This window comes from Oncorhynchus mykiss, chromosome 18 (genome assembly GCF_013265735.2).
Source record: "Oncorhynchus mykiss isolate Arlee chromosome 18, USDA_OmykA_1.1, whole genome shotgun sequence".
NCBI lineage: Eukaryota > Metazoa > Chordata > Actinopteri > Salmoniformes > Salmonidae > Oncorhynchus > Oncorhynchus mykiss.
This window is the reverse complement of record NC_048582.1, coordinates 35,050,532-35,065,654: the sequence shown is the minus strand read 5'-3', so window position 1 is coordinate 35,065,654 and position 15,123 is coordinate 35,050,532. Positions and strand designations below refer to the sequence as shown.

The window sequence follows — 15,123 nt, the reverse complement described above, 5'->3', positions numbered from 1 at the left end:
GTCCATTTTTCTCTCTTCCAAAATCGATTGCTGTAGGCTGGATGGAATGAAGGATCTATTTGTCATGACACAAAGGATTTTTGTCAATGAAAATGACGTGTTTGGCTACATCGTGTGGAAGCTGTAGGAATTGCATCCTTGGCCCTATTAATTTTGGTGCCCCTTAAACAATACATGCAAGTGGCGCATGGATATATTTTTCAGTTTTCAGTTACCAGTTTTTCTTGCACTTTTCGATGAAACACACACTGTTATAGTCACAGTCGTGATTTAACCAGTTTTAGAAACTTCAGAGTGTTTTCTATCCACACATACTAATCATATCATATGCATATACTATATTCCTGGCATGAGTAGCAGGACGCTGAAATGTTGCGCGATTTTTAACAGAATGTTCGAAAAAGGAGAGGGTAGACTTAACAGGTTTTAATCAATTTAATTTTCAGTGTTTGGTTGGCTCTCTCTATGAGATCACCACTGGATGGATGATAACCACAATGTATTTACAGGTCAATCTGCAAACTTTCAGATATGTTCGAAATAACACTATTTACAAAATGAGAGCTGTTCATTTGGACGGCAGACCTCACTTAGGGATGATTTCCCTTAGTAGGTTATTTGCTACAGCCATTGCTGTGGCATGCTTACAAAGAAATGCTTCTACCCATTTGGAGAAGGCATCAACCAGGCAGTACCTATACCCCTGGCATGGAGTAAGCTCAATGAAGTCCATCATTATGTGCTCAAAAGGGTCTTCGGGCCTTGGGTGAGTTGACATAGGCAGCCTTTGCCTGCGTTTTTAGTCATACAAATCAAACACTTAGCACAAAATCCAGGAGGAAACCAAAAAAGGATGTACAATTTCTACTACTCCCCCTTTGACACATGATCTTGGCCATGTGTCAACTTAGCCACATAGGGGAAGCAAGATCTGGGTAAAATGGGAAGGCTGTCAAAGGAACACTTCTTCCTCCACTGTCTCACCTCCCCAGGCTCTGCACCTGATTGCAGATCAGAAACATCATGTAAACATATTTGCTGCAGAAACAGGAAGTGAAACCATTTGGAGAGTGGGGGAAACAATTAACACGGCAGCTGCCTTTGCAGCCATGGCAGCCATAGCATTCCCTTTAGAGACAGTTGTTTTATATAGTTTCGCAATCAGTCTTACCAGATGATGATGCACAATCGTGCACCACCCCGAACGCGTATCTGCTATCAGTATAAATGGTAACAGTTTTATCCTTAGCTAGAACGCACACCCTAGTCAGTGAAAATAATTCTGCAGCCTGAGCTGACAGATGTGATGGCAGTTTTGCACTCTTAAGTATCTATAGCAGTCGTACTTGCGTAGGCAGTGGTGGAAAAAGTACAACATTGTCATACTGAGTCATTTTCTATTAAGGTATCTTTACTTTTACTCAAGTAAAAGTGAAAGTCACCCTGTAAAATACTACTTGAGTAAAAGTCTGAAAGTATTTGGTTTATAAAAAATTTGCCAACTAATGATAATGGTAAACCCCACGATTGTGCTGGCATTGTGGAGCAGGTCTGTCAACCCCACCCTGACCATCTGCAATTTTCAGCAAGAAACACTAACAGAGCTCTGGTGTCGACTTCACATGCTTTTTCAGAACACAGTAACAGGTCGACATACTGTATTTATTTTGTGCCAAAGCAGCAGAAAATACCACCGGAGATTCCGAGTAACCTTGGTGGCAGACGAGTCAAACGCTTGTTTAAAATCTTAAACACGAACCAGAACTGTGATTCTGGTGCGACGGGAATGCTATAAAAAAGCATTAGCCAAATCAACAACTGAAAACCGTTTTGCCGCACAGAAGATAGAATCGTAATGGGGTTTGGCACAGCAGGAGCCATTGCATAAACTGCATCGTTAACAGGTCTGAGATCTTGAACAAAACGCCAATCTCCTGAGGCTTTTCATACAGAAAGAATGGCGGTATTACAGGGAGAGCCTGGACAAGGCACAACAGCTCCTCTTTCTACCAATGAAGCATGAACAGGGGTAATCCCCTTGATAGCTTCCTCACTTAGGGGATACTGAGTTCAGCTTGGTCTGTGTGGGTCCTTAGGTGTGACAGTAAGCCGGTTCAACGCCCCCCCCTCTTTCGCCCAATGTCATACTTCTCTTTAGCCCATAGAGAGACCAATCAACAAGGGCGACTCATTCTCCATGGAAATCATCTGTTTAGTGCTATGAAGGCCATGCACATCTCATTGAACATGTACAGCCATGGAACACACAAAGTATGAATGCTGGGGGAGAATTTAGACCCATCCCTGCAAGACCGACTTCAACCAAATACCAATATCCTCCCAAGCAGCAACATCTGTTTTTAGCTACCGATACATAAATACATACAACAAAGCCTGTTCTGTATTCAATTTAACACTGAAAAGCACAAAATTGGGGCCCACTATACATATCACTGCAAAGTAAGCTCTCTTGGATATGGTCCCGGTCAGCCAACTTTGTTCATAATCTAAATCTCTTGTCAATAGTGAGAAATGTGCGGTGCAATGTAAGCCAGTCTGTGACATAAAACTACCTTCTGTTTCCAACAACTGCGAGCAGTTGATAAAATGTAATCAGTAGGGTCATAGTGTGACCCATGAATATCCTGTACATCCCATGCATAGTACCACTCATGTTCAGACCATGTCGGACAACATCATGAGGTGACGTCTCCTGAGGCTGTACAACAGGGAGGCCTTTTCCTTCACAAAGAATATGAATTCCCAATTTACAGAGAAGATCGCTTCCTGCCAAATTTACAGGACAACATTCCCCCAAAAATGTATTGATGGTAAATGCATGTGTTATTAACTCTTTCAGAGTCACTCCCGAGGCTCCTATAGTGGTGGGAGGTTTGGACATCAATTCCAAATCTATGGCAGACATTGCAGAGCGAGTATCTTCTAGAAATGTGATTGGCTCACCGCTGACGAAGAGACAAACCATTGGCTCCTCACGGGGGTTTGAAAAAAATCTTTAAATGCTGTCTAAGGGTGTCAGCTGGCTCGATCTTGCGTCAGTCCATATGTGGGTTGTAAAGCGTTGTTTTCGGTGGAGGTCCGGTTTTCCTACGCCCCCTGTTCGTTCGGTAGGTTCATTTCGACATGTTCTGGCGAAATGTCCCTCCTTTCCACAGTTGTAACAAGCTAATTTCCTGTTGTTGCTCTTGTCTGGCCCACCCGTTAGCACTGACTCCCCCTCTTCATCTACCTGTTCCTCTTCCCCTCTGTCCATCATTTTGAGGTCTTCGCTGAGCCTGCCGCTGCTGGCCTTGTCCTTGATTTAAAAAGCCTGTGCAGCTTGTAACTTCACTCCTTCTTTTTCTATTCTCTGTTTTGTCTTGTCTTCTTGAGACAGTTGCTGCCTCTCAGCATGTTTGCAGTGTTCAATAAGTGCTTGTAGACTGTTACTTTCCCAGCCAATGCAGGTCATTTTAACCTGTTTACTAAGGGCTGGCAAAATTCCATTCATTAGGGCAGATTTAAAGAGGCTGTCATAGTCATTGGTTTGAGCCCGCTATGCTTTCAGTAGCAGGTTTTCAGCCCATGTCTGTAGTGTTCCAACCACTCTTTAGCTTTCTGCGTGCAACTATGGATAGCTGCCCAATCAGTCATGGGTGGGTAATGTTTATTTTATTTGATCACACAGTGTAACCAGTTGGGTATGATACGCTCCATCATCTTCCCATTGGTAGTTTTCATCAAAGCCTCCCTCAACGTCTGCCCATTGCAACCTCATCTTGACACAGCAAATGTGCGTGATCTCAGCTGCAGATGGCTTGTACGGCCAACTTAAGTAGCTGTGTGGTAAAATCACCAGTGTCCTTTGTAAGATTTGTAAGTTCTTTAGCAATGTCCTTCTTAATTTCATCCAAGTCTTTTGGATGTCGACGAGCGGGTGCCATTCGACATGGCCCTCCTCACCGTCCACAGATCGCAGTTGTGAATTAGAGAACGTTACCAGAGGTGCCTGGAGAAATGTTGTGTTCGGGTCCCCCTTTTTCTTTTTTTTTCTTTTTTTACCTGTTCTGGTCGTGACCGTTTTGGGTAAGGAATTTACATGTAGGGGTCGGCATCGAGTTCCCAGAGTCCATCTACACCAGAGACCGGACTCAATGTGGGCGGTGCACGGAATAGATTTCTGCTCCTGCAAGTGGTCTGCTGGTAGAGCTACGGTGGGGGAGAGACGGCTGAGAGAGCTGCTGTCGGACAACCAGGGCTGGTGCTGGTGAAGTGGATACAGGGTTATAATAGGGGGTGGAAAGTCATCATCCGTGTTTCTCCTTCTTTTCTTATCTTCCTCCGTGTGTTTCTTGTTACTTTCTTTCAGCATTATTCCTTTAACTTTCCTGTCTGTCTTTTGGCTTCCCTCTCCCACTTTCTAAACATACACATTTCTTGGATTTCTTGGTTTCCTCAAACTTCAAAAAGTTATTTCTACATTCTGCTAATAAGATTTCACTCAATGTACCTTTTTAAGGGAAAATCTGCTACTTTGTGCCAGAGCGGTACCTGTTCCAGAATGTCCCTGCCCCATTTGTCTGCCATGACCTTCACTGGTCCCGTGAGATGATCGGTCAGGCAAGGTCTACAACCCACACAAGTGGCTCAGGTAGTGCAGCTCATCCAGGATGGCACATCAATGTGAGCTGTGGCAAGAAGGTTTGCTGGGTCTGTCAGCGTGTGGAGTGGCATTTCATTGGGGGGCCGCACAGCCCTCCATGTGCTCGCCAGAGGTAGCCTGACTGCCATTAGGTACCGAGATGAGATCCTCAGACCCCTTGTGAGACCATATGCTGGTGCGTTTGGCCCTGGGTTCCTCATAATGCAAGACAATGCTAGACCTCATGTGGCTGGAGTGTGTCAGCAGTTCCTGTAAGAGGAAGGCATTGATGCTATGGACTGGCCCACCCGTTCCCCAGACCTGAATCCAATTGAGCACATCTGGGACATCATGTCTCGCTCCATCCACCAACGCCACGTTGCACCACAGACTGTACAGGAGTTGGCGGATGCTTTAGTCCAGGTCTGGGAGGAGATCCCTCAGGAGACCATCCGCCACCTCATCAGGATCATGCCCAAGCGTTGTAGGGAGGTCATACAGGCACGTGGAGGCCACACACACTACTGAGCCTCATTTTGACTTGTTTTAAGGACATTACATCAAAGTTGGATCAGCCTGTAGTGTGGTTTTCCACTTTAATTTTGAGTGCGACTCCAAATCCAGACCTCCATGGGTTGATAAATTTGATTTCCATTGATCATTTTTGTGTGATTTTTGTCAGCACATTCAACTATGTAAAGAAAAAAGTATTTAATAATAATATTTCATTCATTCAGATCTAGGATGTGTTATTTTAGTGTTCCCTTTATTTTTTTGAGCAGTGGGGTGGAATCCACTTTGGGGTGGAATCTCTTCCTTCTCGCAACACTCCATCGCTGCTGCTAGGCAGGAAACAAAGTGATACGGGCAATAAACTGTTCCTTCTCCCTTAATGTGACCTGACCCCCTTCATCACTAATCCATGGCTCTCTCCCCTTATCAGTGCCTGCCACGTGATCGTTTTCCCTACACTCAGCACATTCCAAGCTTAATTGCACCCACCATATACCTTCCTCCTACAGATAACCATTAACTTCTGGTGTAGACCCTAGACTATGGCACCCCTCATGTCTCTATTATAACTAATGATTAATCATATTTAAAGTTTAGAAATCCGAACCCATCCATCTTCCTTTCTTATAATTCTAAAATATATTTTTATATAATTTATATAATATAAAAAATAATTAATATAATTTCTTCATTATTTTATTTTAAATGTTATACCCAAATGGCAGTTCCTCCTATGCAAATTCTCCCGTATGTTTTAAATTTATAGCTGGTTTCCCAATCATAACTAACTTTCACCAGTACACTGATTCATTAATTTTCTTTTATAATGTTTGTCTAAGCTGCAGGAATATTTTTGACTTGAACCTGTCCTGGAATCACATAGCTCATACATTTACACCCGACGATGGTAACCCATGGCATATTTCTTCAGGACTTTGTCCTGGAATCACATAGCTCATACATTTACACCTGACGATGGTAACCCATGGCATATTTCTTCAGGACTTTGTCCTGGAATCACATAGCTCATACATTTACACCTGATGATGGTAACCCATGGCATATTTCTTCAGGACTTTGTCCTGGAATCACATAGCCCATACATTTACACCTGACGATGGTAACCCATGGCATATTTCTTCAGGACTTTGTCCTGGAATCACATAGCTCATACATTGACACCTGATGATGGTAACCCATGGCATATTTCTTCAGGACTTTGTCCTGGAATCACATAGCTCATACATTTACACCTGACGATGGTAACCCATGGCATATTTCTTCAGGATCCTGTCCTGGAATCACATAGCTCATATATTTACACCTGACGATGCTCTCGTGCATGTTTCAGTGTTACTTGCCTCGAAGCAAGAATATAATTTATTTAGCTCGTCTGGTAGGCTCGTCTCACTGGGCAGCTCTCGGCTGTGCTTCACTTTGTAGTCTATAATAGTTTGCAAGCCCTGCCACAGCCGTTGAGCATCGGAGCCGGTGTAGTACGATTCGATCTTAGTCCTGTATTGACGCTTTGCCTGTTTGATGGTTCATCGGAGGGAATAGCGGGATTTCTTATAAGCTTCTGGGTTAGAGTTCCGCCTCTTGAAAGCAGCAGCTCTACCCTTTTAGCTCAGTGTGAATGTTGTCTGTTATCCACGGCTTCTGGTTGGGGTATGTACGTACAGTCACTGTGGGGACGACGTACATACGTCATCCCTCGGTCTCCTCGGGAGCAATCAGCAAGCGGAGTTGCCATCCCTCCTCGTCGCCAAATTGTGTTAGTCTCTCTCTTCCTATAGAATTGCTGACTCTTTCAAACAACAATTTTATAAGATTTACAAAAACGAAGCCATCAACCATCACCAATAATGGCTCAGAGTTGAAAGCTTAACAAACATAGTCGGGTCCTTGCTTTATTGAGAAAATACAACCCCTTTCTGTATACGTGGCAGTCAGCAGATCGTGTGTAAAAGGTAATTAGTTGTCCGTGCAGACTTAAGATGGACGGTTGAGCCCTCGGGCTATCAAGCTTGTGCTAACTGCATTCAAAAGAACAAACACTATGTACTCCTTTCTGCAAGTTTCCATATATGTGACTTTCTGTAGATGGTAAACCCACGGGATGTCTGTCACAGTTCTGCAGTTGCATCGAAATGCTTGTGCTTCTAGTTCCGACCATGCAATAATATCTAACAAGTAATATAACCTAACACTTTCACAACAACTACCTCTTATACACAAAGGAATGGATCCGAATATGTACATAAAAATATATGAATGAGTGATGCCCGAACGGCATAGGCAAGATGCAGTAGATGGTATAGAGTACAGTATATACATATGAGATGAGTAATGTAGGGTATGAAAACATTAAATAGAGTGGCATTGTTTAAAGTGGCTAGTGATACATTTAATTACATCAAGGTGGCAAGATGCTTTGTGCATAACACAAGTCATTTTTCAAAAAATTGTTTACAGAGATTATTTCACTTATAATTCACTGTGTTACAATTCCAGTTGACTAAGTTGACTATGCCTTTAAATTCCAGAACAATGATGTCATGGCTTTAGAAGCTTCTGATTGACAACAGGCTAATTGACAACATTTTAGTCATTTGGAGGTGTACCTGTGGATGTAGTTCAAGGCCTACCTTCAAACTCAATGCCTCTTTGTTTCACATCATGGGAAAATCAAAAGAAATCAGCCAAAACCTCAGAAAAAAATTGTTGACCTCCACAAGTCTGGTTCATTCTTGGGAGCAATTTCCAAACGCCTGAAGGTACCACGTTCATCTGTACAAACAATAGTACGCAATTGTAAACGCCATGGGACCACACAGCCGTCATACCCCTCAGGAAGGAGACGCGTTCTGTCTCCTAGAGATGAACGTACTTTGGTGTGAAAAGTGCAAATCAATCCCGGAACAACAGCAAAGGACCTTGTGAAGATGCTGGAGGAAACGGGTACAAAAGTATTTACAATTGAAGTCGGAAGTTTACATACACCTTAGCCAAATACATTTAAACTCAGTTTCACAATTCTTGACATTTAATCCTAGTAAAAATTCCCTGTTTTAGGTCAGTTAGGATCACCACTTTATTTTAAGAATGTGAAATGTCAGAATAATTGTAGAGTGATTTATTTTAGCTTTTATTTCTTTCATCACATTCCCAGTGGGTCAGAAGTTTACATACACTCAATTAGTATTTGGTAGCATTGCCTTTAAATTGTTTGACTTGGGTCAAACGTTTCGGGTAGCCTTCCACAAGCTTCCCACAATAAGTTGGGTGAATTTTCGGCCCATTCCTCTTGACAGAGATGGTGTAACTGAGTCAGGTTTGAAGGCCTCCTTGCTCGCACATGCTTTTTCAGTTCTGCCCACAAATTTTCTATAGTATGGAGGTCAGGGCTTTGTGATGGCCACTCCAATACCTTGACTGTGGTCCTTTTTGCCATTTTGCCACAACTTTGGAAATATGCTTGGGGGTCATTGTCCATTTGGAAGACCCATTTGCAACCAAGCTTTAATTTCCTGACTGATGTCTTGAGATATTGCTTCAATATATCCACATAATTTTCCTTCCGGCATGATGCCATCTATTTTGTGAAATGCACTAGTCCCTCTTGCAGCAAAGTACTCCCACAACATGATGCTGCCACCCCCGTGCTTTACGGTTGGGATGGTGTTCTTCGGCTTGCAAGCCCCCCCCTTTTTGCTCCAAACATTACGATAGTCATTATGGCCAAGCAGTTCTATTTTTGTTTTATTAGACCAGAGGCGATTTCTCCAAATAGTACTATCTTTGTCCCCATGTACAGTTGCAAACCGTAGTCTTGCTTTTTGATGGCGGTTTTGGATCAGTGGCTTCTTCCTTGCTGAGCAGCCTTTCAGGTTATGTCGATATAGGACTCATTTTACTGTGGATATACAGTTGAAGTCGTAAGTTTACATACAGTTGTCGGGAGTTTTAAAAAGCACTGTCGTTGCACCAATGTACCTAACCATGAATATCAATGCCTTTCTTAAAATCAATACACAAGTATATATTTTTAAACTTTCATATATATATATATATATATATATATATATATATATATATATATATATATATATATTAAGAAGTTCATGTTAGCAGGCAATATTAACTAGGGAAATTGTGTCACTCTTGCGTTCTGTGCAAGCAGAGTCGAGGTATATGCAGCAGTTTGGGCCGACTGGCTCGTTGCGAACTGTGTGAAGACCATTTCTTCCTAACAAAGACCGTAATTAATTTGCCAGAATTGTACATAATTTTGACATAACATTGAAGGTTGTGCAATGTAACAGCAATATTTCGACTTAGGGATGCCACCCGTTCGATAAAATACGGAACGGTTCCGTATTTCACTGAAAGAATGAATGTTTTGTTTTCGAAATTATCGTTTCCAGATTTGACCATATTAATGACCTATGGCTCGTATTTCTGTGTATTTATTATATTATTTTATTATATTGTCTATGATTTGATATTTGATAGAGCAGTCTGACTGAGCGGTGGTAGGCAGCAGCAGGCATGTAAGCATTCATTCAAACAGCACTTTCCTGCATTTGCCAGCAGCTCTTCGCAATGCTTGAAGCACAGTACTGTTTGACTTCAAGCCTATCAACTCCCGAGATTTGTCTGGCAATACTATAGTACCTATAAGAACATCCAATAGTCAAAGGCATATGAAATACAAATGGTATAGAGAGAAATAGTCCAAAAATTCCTATAATAACTGCAACCAGCTTTCATATGTTCTCATGTTCTGAGCAAGGAACTTAAATGCTAGCTTTTTTTACATGGCACATATGGCACTTTTACTTTTCTTCTCCAACACTGTGTTTTTGCATTATTTAAACCAAAATTGAACATATTTCATTATTTATTTGACTAAATAGATTTTATTTATGTATTATATTAAGTTGAAATAAGTGTTCATTGTTCGTTCAGTATTGTTGTAATTGTCATTATTACAAATATATATATTTTGGTCCTCCAATATTCAGTATCGGAGTTGAAAAATCATAATCAGTCGACCTCTACTAATTGTGTATTTTCCACGACTGTGTATTTATTTTGGTTATTTCCATAGCCAGAGTATACCATGTACAAGATGGCATTAAGTGTAAGATGTTTACCGGTGTCTACAATATGGCATTGGATGTAAATGGTTACCTGTGTCCTACAATATGGCACCAGGTGTAAAATGGTTCCCTTTGTCTCTCTAACAGCTGAGGTAAAGCGGGTTGGAGACACCCTTCTCGGCATGGCCACTCAGTGTGTCCAGGTGAAGAACGTGGTGAAGACGTCCCCCCAGACCCTTTCCAACCTCTGCCTCAAGATCAACGTCAAACTGGGGGGCATCAACAACATCCTGGTCCCACACCAACGGTAAAGCAAAGTGAAAGAGCGGGTGTGGCCACAGGCAGAAAACCCCTATTTAGCAGAAACGCATATATACTTTATGATGGAAAACACCTATGTAGTGTATGACAAAAACCTATTTGGACATACACCACTGTTCAAAAGTTTGGGGTAACTTAGAAATGTCCTTATTATTGGAAAAAAAAATGTGTCCATTAGAATAACATCAAATTGATCAGAAATACAGTGTAGACATTGTTAATGTTGTGAATGACTATTGTAGCTGGAAACGGCTGATTTTAAAAAATATATCTACGTATCTACATAGGTGTACAGAGGCCCATTATCAGCAACCATCACTCCTCCTGTGTTCCAATGGCACGTTGTGTTAGCTAATCCAAGTTAAAAGGCTAATTGATCATTAGAAAACCCTTTTGCAATTATGTTAGCACAGCCGAAAACTGTTGTCCTGATTTAAATAAGAATTAAAACTGGCCTTCTTCGGACTGAGAATCTGGAGCATCAGCATTTGTGGGTATGATTACAGGCTCAAAATGGCCAGAAACAAATACCTTTCTTCTGAAACTCGTCAGTCTATTCTTGTTCTGAGAAATGAAGGCTATTCCATTCGAGAAATTGGCATTGGACAAGCAAATTGCTTTCCTTTCAAAAGTGACCCCAAAGTTTTGGACTGTAGTATATGTCTGATGTTTGTCTCTCTCTTCACCCAGTCCCTCAGTGTTCCAGCAGCCTGTTATCTTCCTGGGGGCCGACGTCACTCACCCTCCAGCCGGAGACGGAAAGAAGCCTTCCATCGCAGCGGTCAGTCTCTTCCTGTCACTCTAGTTTCCATTTCCACTTTCCTCACAAACACTGCCTTGTCTGTTATCAGACAGAGTTGTCATGGAGTCTGATGGATCTAGTACATTGGTAATCTACTAGTTTGCTACAATAGCGTTCTGAAACATAGTGTCAGAAGTCATGTTTCTGTCCCAGGTGGTGGGCAGTATGGACGCCCACCCCAGCAGGTACTGTGCCACAGTGAGGGTCCAGAGACCCAGACAGGAGGTGATCCAGGACCTGGCCTCCATGGTGCGGGAGCTCCTCATCCAGTTCTACAAGTCTACCCGCTACAAACCCACCAGAATCATATTTTACAGGGATGGCGTGTCAGAGGGACAGTTCAGACAGGTTAGTTAAAATACTTATGTCCCCCTTCAATCTCTCATTTAAAGTTGACAGCCAAGCCAAATGATGTCCCTATATTGAGAAATACATGTATTATAAAAATGTTCTTCATAGACTATTAGCCTTAAACTTGAATTCTTCACCGCGTGCCACTCTTTGCTGGTGAGTTGACTTCTCTCTGTGTGGCAGGTGCTGTACTATGAGCTGCTGGCGATCAGGGAAGCCTGTATCATGTTGGAGAAGGAGTACCAGCCGGGCATCACCTACATCGTAGTGCAGAAACGCCACCACACACGCCTCTTCTGTGCAGACCGCAATGAGCGGGTAAGCAGTGCTATGGATCTCTCCTTGTACATTAATGATTGACTTTATCTGCTAGGCTTAGATTGGTGGTTGAACTGTTTTTAAATGGGGTGTTGTTTCTTTGGCAGGTTGGACGGAGTGGTAACATTCCTGCAGGCACCACTGTGGACACAGATATCACTCACCCCTATGAGTTTGACTTTTACCTCTGCAGCCACGCAGGAATACAGGTGTGTGTCAAGACTCACACCAGGGTTATGTTCAATAGGCATACAATGGGAAAACATTGTAATACTAAAGTCAGCATTCTTATTGGACAAGTTCAGGTAGTATATCCTGCTTATTTCTCCCTAATGTCGACTCTTGCCGTCATTGATACTTTCTCAGAGGTTCGTCGGCCTCTATTGCTTTCCACTACACTTCGTTGTCAGTGTTGAATCAATGCTGGTATCCTCTCCATGGAACCCTCATTGTTCCTGTGGTATTACAGACTTTGCCTTCTCCCTACAGGGTACGAGCCGACCATCCCATTACCACGTCCTGTGGGACGACAACTGCTTCACGGCTGATGAGTTTCAGCTGCTCACCTACCAGCTGTGCCACACCTACGTCCGCTGCACCCGCTCGGTCTCCATCCCCGCGCCAGCCTACTACGCCCACCTGGTGGCCTTCCGTGCCCGCTACCACCTGGTGGACAAAGAACATGACAGGTGGGGGGTGGGGAGGGATTCATTTAATTGTGAACAAGTATACTTTTCTGTAGGGCTAAAATCACTGTCTCATGCTGTTTATCAGGTAAAAAGAAACTGGAGGCCGATGTCATGTATTGACTATAAAATAATAGTCAAGTTCATTCAAGATAAATGTTCTCTTCTCTTTCTGTCCTTTTCCCTTTCTCGTTTCCTCACTTCCTTCTCTTGAACACACGCAGTGCGGAGGGCAGCCATGTCTCGGGGCAGAGTAACGGCCGAGACCCCACGGCCCTCGCCAAGGCTGTTCAGATTCATCACGACACACTGAGGACTATGTATTTCGCCTGAGAGGTAGAATAACCCTCCCAACACCCCACCCTATCAGCCTCTGTGTCCTAGTGGGGGTCAGCCATCGCATATCGGACTTTGGGCTGGCGCAGCTCTGGTCCCGATGAGGGGATGCCAAGCCACGAAGGATAACAACAACCAGGGGGGAGTACAGCAACGTTATGCAATATGAAACCAGCCAATCCTCTCCCAGCCTGTTCTCCTTTGCTGTGTTTTTAATTAATGATACTGCTCCTTGAGCTGTGCTCAACTTTTGCTTTGTCTTACTTTCAAAATGCCAGAGTGTAGAAGACAAGACAGGGGAATTGATAAGGATGGTTTCAGGGGTTGGGTGGGGACATAGCAGGTCCAGTGAGGATCATTCTTGTTCCTCAACCCAGTGCTGATATGATGACTTGCCTATCTATGTTCAATCGTATAAATTGTCCTCTTTTAAATGTCTTCGTTAGCTTATTGTCGTTATATGTGCGTCTTTGTATGTTCTGTAGAAGTCTGATTGCCATGGCGATGCCTGTTAGTCGAGAACGCTTGTGAATCACAGCTATGCCCTTTTTCATAGGGCAAGCTGCTCGCCCAGTTACTCTGCTCTCTTTAAGCCAATGGGGATTTACTTAACACGGCAATCTCTATCTCTATCAAAAGGCATTTACAGAAACAAAATGTTTTACAGCTATTGTTTGTTGTACTTTTAGAATATCAACCCTGGCCACACCATGGACCTACTCAGAACCTTTACGGTTCACTGTGGTAGCTACAGATTTCACTGTGGTAGCTACAGATTTCACTGTGGTAGCTACAGATTTCACTGTGGTAGCTACAGATTTCACTGTGGTAGCTACAGATTTCACTCTCTTTGTTTTTATTATTATTTATCCTTCTGTGATTTGAGATTCATCTTATTTATCATTCATTTTCAGCAATAGAGCACTGTTCGTTTGGTCAAATTTGAACTAAGGAACTGATGTCACACCTTTTAGTGCAATAAGTCGTTAATGCATAAAAAGGGTTCTATGGTTAACATACCGATTTGTATATTTTTGGGCCATTATGACCGGATATGGGCAGGTGATAACGGATAAAGAATGTAAACTGGGGCAAGGATTGATGCCACAAAATGGTTATGTGGGGGTGACATGACACAATACGTGTTTTTTAGTAAATGGAGTGAATTATGTGCCCGTTTTAGGTGGAAAGAAGAATTTGAAAGACCAAGGATGTATCTATTTTAGTTGGAGCTCCTCTGAGATCAGTCAATTCGTTTAGTTATACAGTCAAATAATCTCATCCAGGCATTACTGTCAGCATGATATGTTGTCTAGAAATGTCTGGGGTTAGAGAGCACAGCGTGTATGGCTGCATGGGTTCAGTTTCATGATTTCATTTTTAATGTGATTTTTTTTTTTTTATATGTAGACTGATCAATTGAAGGTGGGGACAGTTAGCTAACAGATCTGTATGGTTCATTTTAACCCGCTAGTGGAGGACTCATTTTGCACTGTTCAAAGTAAGCCTTCAAATTTCAGAGTTTTATCAAGCTGTTTTGTCACATTTTGAAGGGCTTTGCCTTGCTGTGCAGTATCCTCCAGGCGAGGCCTTTGGTTTGGTCAAGCTGGAACGAGACGAAACTCAATGTGCCTCGTGGGATTGTGAGGGGGAGGACTGGGGTCATCTGCATGGGGCTTGAAGCATGGGTGGTATGAGCCTTGTCCGACTGGGACACAGGTGATCCCTGCTCTCACTGCAAAAGAAGAGGCAGTGTTGTAGCATGGCCAGCACTCTGCCACACTCATTGTCCTATAGTTACCAGAAACCAAACTAGCTGCTATACCATATGTTATTTTGTTCATATATATTCCTACAAAGAGAGACTATAAAAATATATGACAATTTACTGCACTTAAAGATGCATGTGTTTCAGGTGAGACACATACCCTGGTGCTGAGAGGTGCAGTATGGGGGGGGGGGGGGGGGGTAGTAGAACCCCCCCCTCTGTTGTATTCAGACATTATGAGCTTTGTGTTTTAAAGGATCAGGTGTAACAGTAGAGAGGAC

At 42.7% G+C, this 15,123-nt stretch overlaps 1 protein-coding gene across 2 annotated transcripts in view; it reads left to right on the top strand.

The window, feature by feature from the left end:
- Positions 1-14,260, top strand: part of ago3b (argonaute RISC catalytic component 3b) — a 42,423-nt gene extending 28,163 nt beyond the window's left edge. For both annotated transcript variants that reach the window (XM_021571762.2, XM_021571761.2), the window contains exons 13-19: positions 10,408-10,567; positions 11,272-11,362; positions 11,537-11,731; positions 11,918-12,052; positions 12,160-12,261; positions 12,542-12,741; positions 12,963-14,260. In XM_021571762.2, the coding sequence (XP_021427437.2) occupies positions 10,408-10,567; positions 11,272-11,362; positions 11,537-11,731; positions 11,918-12,052; positions 12,160-12,261; positions 12,542-12,741; positions 12,963-13,071 (992 nt within the window). In that variant the 3' untranslated portion in view covers positions 13,072-14,260. The remainder of the gene's footprint in view (positions 1-10,407; positions 10,568-11,271; positions 11,363-11,536; positions 11,732-11,917; positions 12,053-12,159; positions 12,262-12,541; positions 12,742-12,962) is intronic.
- Positions 14,261-15,123: the final 863 nt, after the last annotated feature.